The 13986-nt window shown below is 41.0% G+C and overlaps 1 protein-coding gene across 8 annotated transcripts in view; it reads left to right on the top strand.

Moving 5' to 3' along the window:
• The window catches only part of ATP10D (ATPase phospholipid transporting 10D (putative)), an 82519-nt gene that overhangs the window by 19043 nt on the left and 49490 nt on the right, over window positions 1–13986 (top strand). For 4 of the 8 annotated variants that reach the window (XM_025187433.2, XM_025187436.2, XM_025187427.2 and 1 more), the window contains exons 2-4: window positions 5050–5376; window positions 9149–9343; window positions 12734–12938. In XM_025187433.2, coding sequence (XP_025043218.2) covers window positions 5099–5376; window positions 9149–9343; window positions 12734–12938 — 678 coding nt within the window. In that variant the 5' untranslated portion in view covers window positions 5050–5098. The other 4 variants (XM_075930470.1, XM_075930468.1, XM_075930471.1 and 1 more) reach the window with 4 other exon arrangements.

The raw sequence follows: 13986 nt of genomic DNA, 5'->3' as shown, positions 1-13986 counted from the left end.
CAGGCTGGCAGCACTTTGAAGTATACGAGAAGGCACACGCACGGTGGTACGTGTGTTGCGAAGACCTCCCAGAACGAACTGTGCGATGGGTATTTATCCCCAAATCTGCACATCGCTTTCCCGCGCTTGCATATTACCATATATGGCCCAATGGTCATCAAGTGGGGGAGTCTGTGTCCCAGGGGTTGGGCCGAAACTGTGCAGGTTTCATGCGACCAGATAAGCCCCGCAGTTCTCACGCCAAGGTGAAGGGTGGGAGAGTCTGAGGCTGTTTTCCCCTCTTCACACCTTCCCTTTTTCTAAAGGCAATGGCATGCAGGAAGGGTGTGGCCGGTTTCTCCCAAGGAGTACTGCAGCCCACTATAGCAAGAGCGGCCTGGCCAAACTTTTTTACTGGGGGGGGGGGGGGAGTTTCTTTTCTCTAACAACCATCTACATGTTTTGTTAGTGTAGCAGCACTTTAAAGGCTATTTGTTTAAGTTTTTCCGAGTTGAAAGTCATATCCTGATTAGAGGCCTTCATGCTAGACAGGTTAATGATATTGCCTATAGTGATTCAGGGGTGTAATAGAAAGAACTTGGTATGTGGAGGAGGAGGAGGAAGAGATTAATCCAGTTAAGTAGGAAAGAAAGCGATCCAGATGATATTTTCACAAGATTTAACAGAACACTTGGTAATACTGTAATGTACCATAAAAGTTAAGTAGTTTGCCCTCTAGCTAATTATTCACTTTGTCAGCATTTTACCTTTTCTTTTCCCTGCTGTTTGGACCTGCTCCTGCAAGGTGATGAATGCCCTACATTTCTGTTGACGCCATTGAGCATTTAGGGTATGAGACATTTAGTATTTGTATCATTGGGACCATAATTAATTGGCACACTATCTCATCCAATGTAAACTTCCTATTTTGTGGTACTTGGATGAGAAACATCTGATGCTTCTGTATGACAGGGTTGAATTACAGAAGTCCCCTTGGGGTTATCCCTTTGTGTACTCTGATCATGCCACTGACACCTGCCTTTCTGCTTTCTGGGGCTTCTCACCACACTGTCCTGCTGTGCCAGATCCTCTGGTCTTCCCCAGCCAAAGCACAGACTTGGAGTTACTGCCCTCCTGCAGAGCAACAGAGACACTGAACCTGTTCAGCTCTGGGACGCTTGGCTATAGGGGCTTAGTATGCAGAAAACCAACCCCCCCCGCAAAGGGACCAAGCCCCCAAACAAATCCATCTTACTCTGTGTAAAAGCTCTACACAGTGAAAGCTCATAAGGGCCGCTCCCTTCATCAGTGAAAGAGATACGCACAGTGGCTGCTTCCCGCCCTCCCCCAGAGAACAATTATTTACACTGGGCTTGATGATAAAAGTGGTTTCATTAAATATAAAAGTAGGATTTCAGTGACTGCAAGTGAAAACAGATCAAAGTAAGTTACTTTATTAAAATGAACAAAAAACACTTAGCTAGTTCTAATCCTCTAAGAAACTTGTTGCATGCAAATTCTTACCCTAAACAGCTGTTCTTATCTCTGGTAAAAAACTTGAATCAGAGTTGATCTTTAGTAGGGATGTGAGTGACAAGTCGACTGCCCAATAAGCAAATGTGTATCAGGTAGTCGAGTAGGAACTTGACTAGTCCCTCCCCTCGCCCCCACTTGCTGTCTCTATCAGAGAGAGGCAGTAAGGGGGGGAAGCATGAGCTGGTGCTAGGGGGAGCCAGCTCAAAAGCTGATTTCCCCCCAGCATTGTATCCGTTGGGGCGGGGGAGGCAGAGGGCAGAGAGGAGAGGGCATGAGCGGGGATTCAAACAGTCCTACTTGGGCTGGTCTGACTGCTTCTCCTCCCTCTTTGAAATGTACAAGAGTCACCCGTGGCTCTTGTACATTTCAAAGGAAGAGGCACAGGGGAGAATCTGTGCCAGTGGGGACTATTTCGATCCTAGCTGGCACGGGTTACTGCTGCTTCTCTTCCTTTGAAATATACAAGAGCCACGGGTGGCTTTTGTACATTTCAAAGGGAGAGGTGCAGCGGGATAATGAGCGCCTCTCATCAACAAGTTGATGGAATTTCCATCGACTACTTGATTAGCTGATTAATCAAAATGTAACATCCCTGATCTTTACTCTGGCCCCATTCTACAGCTTCTTCAAAGTTCTTTGTAATCTCTTAGGGTAGGCCAGGTAGTTTCAAAGGCAAGCTGAAGACCAAGGACTGATGGTTTCCCATTTCTTAAATACGCTTTTTGTCTGCCTTTTGTCAGACTGTTTCTGATGAATTCAGAAAATTGCTTGGTATAGAGCAGGACATCATTAAGCCCAGGTCCTGAATTCCTTATGCCGCACAGTAGCTTCCTGGGTTCAATAGACATATGGGGTGGGCAGTAAATGGGCAACACAACAAATTAAGTTCTACTGACACAGGGTGGTCCTTCCTTCTCCCTCTCCAGGGAGCACAGGTAGTGCGCTGCCACCCTCCCTCCCACGTGTTCTGGCCGGCCAGGGGAAGCCTGGGGTTGATTTCCCCCCCTCCTTTCTCCCCAAGGAGAGAGGCTGGTGGTGAGGCCTTTGGTTCAGGGCAGCGACTAGCCCCTTGCACCATGCCCACAGAAACAGAAGTTTCAATAGGTTAACAAATCCTAGCCATGTAAAACTCAAGAGACAATACAATAATTTTTACAATAGTTAGCTTTTCTTTAGAGAAATTTTATACAGTGAAATAAATACTGCATCTCTCTCTTTAACAGTGTTCTGTGCTACCAAGGGAATATCTTTACACTAATTGTTTCTAGTGATTTTTATTAAATTGAAAGCTCTGGTTATACCTATTTAATAATCCAGGCCTGTCCAAACAAGTAGTAAAAAATGGAACAGATATGCTGGGGGTATTTTTGCAGGTGAATATACTTTGTTGAATAAATGATAACCAAATATCTAAGTATCTGTTTGTCCTGTGTTTTGTGGGTGTGTAATTGGTGCATTAATTCCCCCTCCTTGCTACCTCAATATCAGAGGCATTAAGCGGAAGGGAAGCAGGAACCGGTCAGTGCTGGGGGGAGCCAGTTTAAAAGCCAGTTTTCCCCCAGCACTATCACTGCAGTGTGCCTGCTCCCCACCCCCATCAGAGGCAGCAGCGTGGGGGGGGGGGGGAGCGGATAGGTGAGGCTGCTGCAAAACAGCTTCTGCCCATGGGGGGCCCAGGCTTGCCACAGGCAGAGAATGTTCCACATCCTGCGGAGCAGCTTCTGTCCGTGGGAAGCCTGGGCCCGCAGTGAGCCGAGGCGGCTGCTGCTGCAGCAGTCCCTGTCTGCTAGGACCCCCCACAGAGGGGGCTGCTGCTGTAAAGCAGGCCCTGCCTGCATTGGCCCAGGCTTGCTGCTTCAGAGGCTGCATCATGGCAGCCTCCCCCGCTCCCTCCTTCCTCAGCAGCCTCTGTCTGTGGGGAGCTTGGACCCCTTTGAACAGGGGCTGCTGCCACCCCATGTTGCCGCCCTGTCCCCTGTATCAGAGGCAGCAACACAGGGCAGCAGGCAGCCAGTCTGTGCAGGAAGCTGGTTTTTAAACTGTCTCTTTTTGTATACCAGCTCTCGCCTTTCACCCTGTGCAGCAGCCTCTGATACAGAGGCAGCAGCATAGGGTGGCAAGAGACTCCCTGGGAGTAGGGCTGGACTGCACTGTGATAGTCAGTGTGCTAAACAGACTAATGGCAGGCATTATTTTTATACCTCTTATGGTCTTTTAAAAAATTATTGTGATTTATGTTTCTTGAGGTTTTGTGAAAAATGAGCTTAAAAGTCTTCCTACTCAATCAGTTTGAATTCTGCAGCTCTTTTGCTTCACTGAATGTATATTAGAAGATTGATTGTAATCTTTATGCTCACTTTCTGCAAATAATGAAAAGACAGGAATGTATGCGAAACTGGTAAAAATATACAAATCCTGTCTTGGATCACAGAAAATGCAGTAGGTTATGGCTTCTTTGTACTTGGACCTAATGTGAGAGCCAGAAATGAAAATTACATTTTATGGATTTCCTCTCCTCTCTTTCACATACTGGTACTGAGAGATCAGTTTGCTGTAGAAATACAGGCTATCCACAGCTAGCAGCAGCTTCACTGTCAATGCAGAAAACAAACTTATTATACTGGCAGTATTATGAAAGAAGAAACTACAGAAGACATCTGAACACTGTCTTGAGTTTTGATGAGTAGCAGTTGCAGATTGAATCTATGGATTTCCATTGTTGAATACAGTGACCTTTGCTTTGAAATTAGCATTCAGTTTCCTGGCTTTCACAAGTAATTAGTTACAGCGATATACACAATGCCATTGCATGCTGTTACATTATTATCAGGATAGATTATGTGAAACGAGAATCGTTCATTAGTATTTTTTGGTTAGTCTCTAATGTGCTACAGGACAATTCTTGTTAAGATTTTTTTAGTTACAGACTAACAGGGCTACCCCTCTGAGACTTTTAACTTTGATCTAGGGTTATTTAATTGCAGGAACATAATGCAGTCTCTCTAAACCTGTTGATTACTAAGAAAAGACGGTGTCATTAACATTTCTTCGAACTAAATTATGACAGGCAACCTGCTAGACAGCACCACACAGGGGATCATACATTTTCCACCAGTCTTTGTCAGTAGCTGATGGATATTGATTGAGGTGGAGGTTGTGATTTGTATTTATGGAATAATTATTTTAAACAACCCTTAAATTAAAACAAACTAAAACTGGATTATATCTCTTTCTAGTCTCTGCAAGGTAGAACTAAATCTAAATAAACAGTCCTTCAATACAAATTATTACGCTATTCAATTAGAGGTTCCTACCTCACATAAACTATATACTGTAGTTTCTTTCACTTCACAACCAAAATTGGATAGTAACTCAATTCTCATTGTAAGGTTAATAAACCAAGTTAATCTTATTTAAAGGCCTTTGCAATAACCAATATGAACAGCTGTTTGGTTTATCCTTAGTATTTTTTTGTTTTCTATTTTTGAGCTAAAGCTTCTGCACACTTACTGTGTAACTTTCTGGACTTTACAGTTTTGCTAGATAGAAGACCTGGCGTGGATCACAAACCATTTCAGACATTATGGCAGACCCCATCCGATGGGCCAGATATCGCTGGCGGCGTCTGGTATCTGCAGAAGGCAGGGATGGAAGCAGCAGCAGCAGCAGCAGCTCCTCCTGTGACAAGTGTTATAATTCGTCCAATATGCCTGGCAGACATAGGATCGTTATACCATGTCTGGGACACTTTAAAGAAGAGTATGAGAAGGTGTCAAAATTATATATGAACAACAGAATACGTACTACTAAATACACTTTATTCAACTTTATACCACGAAATTTATTTGAACAGTTTCACAGGTAAAAGATTCTTCTATTCCAATCTGAGGACTTGTGTTTCTTTGTTTTAAAATTCACATGCTAACATTTGTTTTTATAAACTGCTCTTCTCTCCTGAATTTAGAGATCAGTTCTGATAACTTTGTAACAAGACTCCTCTTGAGTTTTAGTTTTGGGATAATGAATTTCTCCTCATTTAGTGTTGTGTTCTTCTGTTCACTATTTAGGATCAGTTGGATGTTCCTTTCTCTTGGATGACTGACATAGAGCAGCATTAAATAGGATTCTTCCTCCTCCCCCACCATGTTTGTCTGCTGTTGAGGTGGAAAAGAAGGTTGCCCTTACTTTTCTTCAGCCATTTTGACTGGCAGCTGGCTTAAAGAGTATTAGGGGGAGAGGGCTCATTTGGGAAGCAACATAATGGCCTTGGGGGAGGCGGGGGTCCAAAGATAGATTTTGTGAAACCAACAAGGACACTGTCACAAGTCTTTGAATTGGAGAGATACTTGGTCCACATTAGCCTTGGTGGAAGAGATATGTAGAACATCCTTCAGGTCCACAGTCCCTCCTTAAGGGCTGGTATTCTAGTGATGTTTGTGTCAGTAGATAGTCTATAATCACAAAGCCTTGACAGCTGTAGTTCAGCCAAAGCAAATCTCTAGATTAGGAGATTGCAGTTCTATAGTGGCAAATTTGTTTAAATGAAGGGCGTCGATGTACCTGTATCATCCCAGCAGTTCTTTTGTTTGGAGCATGGAAACAGGGCTTATTTTATTCTTAATTTTGTGGGGCATGGATGAGTTATTAATAGCAATGAGAGACATGATAGAGAGGCTGTCTCAACACAAGAAAGGGAAAGAGAACAAGGAATAGTAATTAAAACATCCAAGGGATACACATTCATGAACTGAAAATGTTGAAAGCCAGCTTCAAGTAAGAATTCCTGAGAAGTTCTGTCTTTGAACTAGAGAAAAATTTAAAAAACAATGAATAATCTAGCAGCACCCAAGACTAACAAAACAGGTAGATGGTATCATGAGCTTTCGTGGGTACAGCCCACTTCTTCAGATGAATGGAGTATTAAAAGTCCAGTTCCAAAATAAATAGGGGATGGGGGAGCAGTGGGGGAAGAAGGGAAAAATTAGTGAACTAGAGCAATGTTTCTCAACTTCTTTTTAAAAAAGTACCTCTCTTTCAAAATTTTTATACATACAAACACCCACCCACCCACCCTCCAGTACCTCTAGTTTTCAGACACATCATTTTTTTCTACCATTGCAACACATTTGTTTAAATAAATTAATCGTAGCTGAGTGGGCAATAAAATTTTGGGGTGTAAAAAGTACAAAAATAATAAAGCGCTGTAAAACTTAAAACAAAAATGCAGTATTCTTCAAATTTCAGTTGTGTTGATGTCATCCATCTCCCCCCCTCCCCCCCCCCCCCCCCCCCCCGCCTTCCCTCTCCCCCGGACTTCTCTTGAGCACCCCTAGGGGTATTCGTACCACTGGTTGAGAAACACTGAATTAGAGAGTTCAAGTTACAAGAAGCTGATAAAGGAGGTGCAAATTGTTCTTAAGTACCCATTGTTTGGGTTGATTAAGTCATTAGGATGTGAAAGGTAGTGTCCTTATTCATACCTTTGTGATGACTCCCAAACTTGTAAATGAAGTTAAATTCCAAGGGTTCCCTATTTATTTTACTTGTGGAATTGGCCTAGCTCATGATACCATCTACATGTTTTGTTAGTCTTTAAGGTGCCGCTATACTATTCGTTGTTTTTTTTTTTTTTTTTTTTTTTTTTTTAAGTTTTTCCAGTTACAGACTAATTCCACTACCTCTCTAAAGCTTTTGAACTAGAGGTTCATGTGGAAAGCTACACCAAACATGTTTGGTTATATATGAGGTATGAAAGATATAATGGGTAACTAATCTGTTGGTGTGTACTATATATATACACTGTTGACCTGTTACCTCAAGATGTTTTACATCGTGAACATATATCTAAGCATCTTGAATTTTCTTTATTGCCCTCTCTAATACTCTCAAAAAAGGTTATTGTTCTAATGGTTAAAATATGCATGATTTGATGACAAAACAATTAAATGTTTAAAGTGCTTCAACTTTTTCAGTATGCTTTGTTAATGGTAGTTCATGTTTACACCTTTTATCTAAAAGACAGACATTGCTGGTGATCTGTAATTGTTTTCTAATTAGGGATGTGATTGGATGGGTAACCAGTTACCTGGTAAGTTGGTATCCAGAAGCAGCCCCAGGCCCAGTGCAGGGGCCAGGAGTGGGAGCCGGAGGCAGCAGTCCCAGTCCTATTGTGCGGGCTGGAAGTCGGTGGCAGGAACTCTAGCCCCAGTGCAGGGTCTGAAAATGGGAGCCCTATGGGTTAGGGACCATTCCCTGCCTGGGATTCTACTTAGTTGGATAAACAGTTAACCTAATGTTTAACCTAAAGTTTAACCAATTAACTGATTAACCAGGATTTTATATCTCTACTTCCCACTTGACTGAATCATTTATAATATCTCAGTGGGGTAGCCATGTCAGTCTGTAACTTTAAAAACAAGTGGTCCTGTGGCACTTTAGGATTATGAGCTTTTGTGGGTAAACTCAGTGCATCAGACTCATTTTAATCCACGAAAGCTCATGATCATATATATTTCTTAGTTTCTAAGGGTACATCTACACAGCACTATTTGGAATAATTGACATTATTTCAAAATAACAAAATGCATGCGTACACTGCAAGCCATTATTTCAAAATAATGTTGAGATGAAGGACTTCAACTTCTGCAACCCTCACTTCATGAGGAGTAAGGGAAGTTTAAGGAAGAGTGTTCTTCCTTCGACTTCATGCTGTGTAAACAGCTCCAAAAGACAAATTAAGCTATTTCGACTTTGGCTACACAATTGATGTAGCTGAAGTTGTGTATCTTAATTCGACTTTTGCCCTGCTACGTGGTACCTCTGGTGCCACAGAACTACTCATTTATAATATGTTACAACAATAATCTGTACCAAGGAAGGCTGTAAATGAAAGATGTGTTGAAATGCTGGAAGCTGAAGCTATATTTATGTAGTTCTTTAACTGATGCAGAAGTGTTTCATATTTTCTTTTAAGTTAAATTCTAAATGTGTGGGTAATAGTGAGATTAATGATGCTTAATGCTTCTCTGTTTTGCCTATCTGCTGGTGGTTATAGCTCAAAGAATTAATGCTAAAATTGAGATGCTAGCGTGGAGATGACCATTAAGGCAATATGCTTGTGTTTCTATATAAGATCAGTCTTTTTCAGGAAATTTTTATTTTTATTGGCGTGACTGAATAGCTGGATGATGCTTAGAGATGTGGACACGAGACTTAAGCTAACATTTTAATAATTTTGGATATAAAAAGTATGGTGACTTCTAATATGTTGATCTTTGCTGACAACATGCTATTTTTGTACAAAAATCAAGGGCAGAGCTCTAGGAATGGTTTGGAACTATGACGCTCATGAAAAGGAGTTATTCTAAAACTATGGCTGCATGGTAAGAGCTCGGTTTAGTTTCTTGATATGTAAAACACATGGATGCGCATGTCTCCATTCAGCATTTAGTCTCTTAGGCAACATAACCATAACAAACTGAATAAATGCTATTTTTAAAGTACATAGAAACTTCAGCTTAATGCAGTTTACTAATGAACCACATCGGTGTCATTCCTGCTTTTTATTCACCCCCTAAACTTTGTTCCATTCCTAACTCTTGCATATATTTTTTTAATTTTCTTTTTGTTTCAGAGCTGCCAATTTATATTTCCTATTTTTAGTTGTCCTGAATTGGGTTCCACTGGTGGAAGCCTTCCAGAAAGAAATTACAATGTTACCTCTAGTAGCTGTTCTCACAATTATTGCAGTTAAAGATGGCCTTGAGGATTATTCGAAATACAAACTAGATAAGCAGATAAACAACTTATTAACTAAAGTATATAGCAGGTAAGTAATAAGAATGTATTTCTTTTTTTGTTTGAATTTGTTATTGATAAATAATGTACAGTGTATATTATTAAAGCGTATGTTAAACTAACCATGCATTCTTATTTTGTTCTAAAATTGACTTATTTCAGTTATGTGTAAGTTAAACTGAAATAAGTCACTCCTAAATGAGTGAGAATGTCTGTGTGAAGACCCTTATTTCAGTTCAAGTACATTAATTTAAAATCACCTCTGTAGTTAAGTTGATGCAACTTTCTCACATAGACAAACCCTTTGGTCCAGGATGCACTATTTTCATTCCTTGACTACTGCCAAAAACTAACTGATTATTCTGAGGCACAATTGAAGATCTGACAGAAATCTAAGCATTGTTATTTCTGCACAATCTTGGTGAGAAGCTTTTCAGCCCTCCATTAGGGCTTGCCTATACTGCACATAACTGCCTCTGTTCTTACGTCATGCTCCTCATTGTGAAGTATCTAAATGCCTTCCAGTAGTGCATTAAGAAATGTGACTGCTATCTATTGCATGTTATCTGTCATCTCCCCTTGTTGCTGTGTGTTTATGTTAAAGAAAGTCAGGTAAAAGAAATGTACTTGGAGTGGAGGATGGTGTGGTTTGTGTCCTAATTCTTGGGTGAGTTAATTCCACAATTGGCCCCTGAGTAATTTCTGTCTCCTGCACAGATGAGATTTATGCTTATTCCAGAGCTTCAAACAGTCTTTTGACTATCCTAATTGTCCTTAGTGGTACCCTTTTAATGTTGCCATTTTCTCCTTTCATGCATTAAATATTATGGATATCAGCAAATTAATCTTTGCTCTTTTCCATTTGAAAATTTTACACCATTTGTAACAGTTGTTGGTATCACAGGCTGCAGCACAGGGCGGCACCTGGCTCCCCGGGAGTGGGGCCAGCAGGCGGGAGCCAGTGAGCACGGTGGGTGGATGTAACCATGTAACCACTGAAATTTTCATTGGTTACATGGTTACTCAGTTACCTGCTTTTTAGCATCCCTACTCTTTGTGATATGCTTATATGTACAAGTAGGATCCACGCTTATGTACAAAGAGGTTTAGAGGATGTATTTCAGGAAAATTAAAGTTAGTGATAGATATGAATGTTTATGTGGATGAATTAAATATCTTTAAGGTACATTTTTAAAGAGAATTTGATTTTATGTGTAGATGTCCCCATGTATGTGGCACAGACATACATTAAAGTGCATTAGCACTAAAGTTCCTAATAAAATGAGAACCAGTTGTTAAATGTACAGATTGTGTAAGCATGAGATTATATAGACATTGATAGAGCTGCTAACATGAATGGGTCCTCTAGAGCAAGTGTTTTCAAACTTCATTACACCACGACCCCTTTTTGACAAAAAATTACTACACCGACCCCAGCAGCTAGGGACCAAAATTTGAACCCTTCTGAGATCCCCTGCTTTGGCGGGGGAGGGGAGAAGGTAAGCGGGGAAGAGAGGGGCAAAGCCAAGGCCCAAGGGCTTCAGCCTCAGATGGGAGGCCTGTAACCTAAGCCTTACCACCCAGCTTCAGCTTTGGCCTCAGGCTCCAAGAACTCTAAGTCATAAGAACATTAAAAACAGCCATTCTGGGTCAGAGCAAAGGTCCATCTAGCCCAATATCCTGTCTTCTGACAGTGGCCAATGCTAGGTGCCCCAGAGGGAGTGAACAGAACAGGGAATCTTCAAGCAATCCCTCTCCCATTACTCATTCCCAGCCTCTGACAGAGGCTAGGTACACCATCCCTACCCATCCCGGCTAATAGCCATTGATGGACCTAACCTCCATGAATGTATCTAGTCATTTTTTGAACCCTGTTAAAGCGCTGATCTTCACAACCTCCTCTGGCAAGGAGTTCCACAGGCTAGCCGGGAGCTGCGTGAAGAAAATCTTTCTTTTGTTTGTTTTAAACCTGCTAAGTCAGCCCTGGTCACCCCATTTTAATGGGGCCCTGAACCACAGTTTGAGAACCACTACTCTAGTTTGAGAAGACTTGAACGTTCAAAGCCCGAGTGCCATGAGATGATAGCACATGGTGCAAATGTCTGTAGAATGTGGTTGGCGAGTCATATTCCAGATCTTCTGTGTCATTTCAAGACAGTATTGGGAAATAAGAAACACATAAAGGTGGTATTTGAATTTGAACATCTGGAATGTTTTCTGATATACATTAATGTAGGTTTAATTATCTTCTATATCCATACCACAGTATTGATTTTTTTTTTTTTTTTAGTGACTGCTTGGAAAACTAGTGATAATGACCTTGAAAAGGAGGCAGGCATGTGACGTGCACCAGTTTTATTTTTAGATTAGCTTTAGCTTTTATTACTTTCCACACTTGGTTCTGTTGCACTTTGAAGGATGGGAAGACACCTGTGCTTAATTAGGGACATACGTCAATTCACCACTTAATTAAGTTTCCTTCGTGGCTTCTCCTTTTTTAGGCTTGTACTTTTAAGGAGATGCTGTTAGATAGTTCAGACACCAACATTTTTAGTTACAAAACCTAATGTAAGAAATATTTTTCTGATATTTTCCTTTTTATTAAATTTTGTTGGTTTTTATTTGCCTGCAGTATTTTACTCCGCTAACCATTTGCTTAATGCTAGTACATTGATCTGCCAGTCTGTATAAAAACAGTGTACTGGCTGGTCTCCTAAGCTCGAAGTTAAATAGCTATAATATCTGGCACCAGAAATGCCTTTTGTCCATTCACCATAGGACACAGAGGTGTCCCTATCAGATGATTTGATTACTTGGAGCAGTCGTTATATTCCCTCTACTTACACTGGTGCTCTCCACACTGGTGTCCACAATCCATTAGATGCTCTTGCTTACTTCTCACCCAAAATCCTATTCCTGTTGCATCAAAATAATGTTCACATTAACCAGTGGAGATCACATAAAGGGAGGATTATGAATTTAGATAAGCTCTGAACAGCATACGTAGATGGAAAGTCAAAGAATTAAGCATGAAAAACAACAGTTTTAAGGGCTTTTATAATAAAAGGTTCAATCCTGCAAGGTTCTGAGAAATCATTGGATCAAAATCTGTGCTGAGTTTTATTAAGTTAGCATCCCAGAATGTTTTTTATTCTCACAGAGGAATGTGGTTCCCATTCAGCAATTGATCATGTTATGGGTACACTCATCCTCAATTGGTAAACTGTCACGCCAATACTTTGAGTTTATTGTTTTGATTATAAAATAGTTTAAATCAGTAGTCTTTTATAGTTCGTTCGTTCCTTTGAGCTTGCCTCCCTAAGGGTAGATGTGGCTTCTCTCAGGGCAGATTATAAAATTACAATATAGTTTACATAAGTGTGGAATATTATTTTAATTTAGATTTTTATATATATTTCAGGAAAGAGAAGAAATACATAGAACAGTGCTGGAAAAATGTTAATGTCGGGGACTTCATTCGACTTTCATGTAATGAGATAATTCCTGCTGATATGGTATTGTTATACTCTACTGATCCAGATGGGATATGTCACATTGAAACAGCCAGCCTTGATGGAGAGACCAATCTGAAGCAGAGGCAGGTGGTGAGAGGGTATATGGAGCAGGTGACTATCATGTATTTTTGATTATTTTCAAGAAAATTCATCTAACTGGTGGCTCACACCTACATTAGAACCAAAATAACAAAATCAGTTTTAATTCACGTCTTTGATTATTTCACTGCAAATCTGTATGTGGTCTCTAATTTCAGATGGAGTATCTTATTTAAAATCAGTATAAGTCAGCAAAAAATACTTCTTCAGGTACATGTCAGTGTGGATTCCACTTCAGGTTTGCCTATGCACTTTATGCACATGAGATGGGAGTCTTTTGAATAGCAGTGTCTTCTTAGGGCTGCATGTGTTCACTGTGCTTCTTTGTGTTTTTGCGCAAGGGCATAAAGGGTAGGGTGGCCTCCCTCTGTTCTCTCTTGCTACCTGTAGTAGGTAGCAAGATGTAATCTGGCAAGTGTCTGCCCGACCTGCTGGTTCTTGGATTTGGCTAATTCCTTCAAACTTTTCATAAAACCTTCTGAACCCATCTCATTTTCTAACATACAACAGCTATGAATAATAGCATACCAGGACTGAATATGATGGTCACCGCTCCCTTGTAGATATCCCCTTGTACATCCTTCTGCCTACAGATTCCTTTAGGGCTTTTCAACATGGTGGCTACAATCCCTTCCCTCACTGTGGCGGGCTAATTGCTTTGAAAGATTTTACAGGACTGTCAGGAGATGCTGCCAAGCCAGTCCAAAGAGCATGACCTTTACAAGCTGTGTTGTCTTATTCCACGAGGTTTAGTCTATCATGCCATCGGACAGATGGGCACTAGAGATTAGGGATATAAAATATGTTTAATCAGCTAACTGTTATGTTTAACCGGTTAACAGTTTAAATAGGTGTGGTGGGGGACCCGCCTACCCCATCTCTCCCGCCATGGGTGAATGCTGCTAAGATGGGGCTGGAGTGCGCATAGCATAGCATGGCATGGCATGCCCAGTCCTCTACCACATCCAGGGGCTGCTCCTGCCCAGCCAGGCCTTCTGGTTGACTGTCACCAGTAAGGGTGATGATTAACAGTTAACCATTCACATCCCTACGAGAGAGT

The sequence above is a fragment of the Pelodiscus sinensis genome, chromosome 5 (assembly GCF_049634645.1).
Source record: "Pelodiscus sinensis isolate JC-2024 chromosome 5, ASM4963464v1, whole genome shotgun sequence".
In the NCBI taxonomy this organism is placed as follows: Eukaryota; Metazoa; Chordata; order Testudines; family Trionychidae; genus Pelodiscus; species Pelodiscus sinensis.
This window is presented reverse-complemented; position numbering and strand designations above follow the sequence as displayed.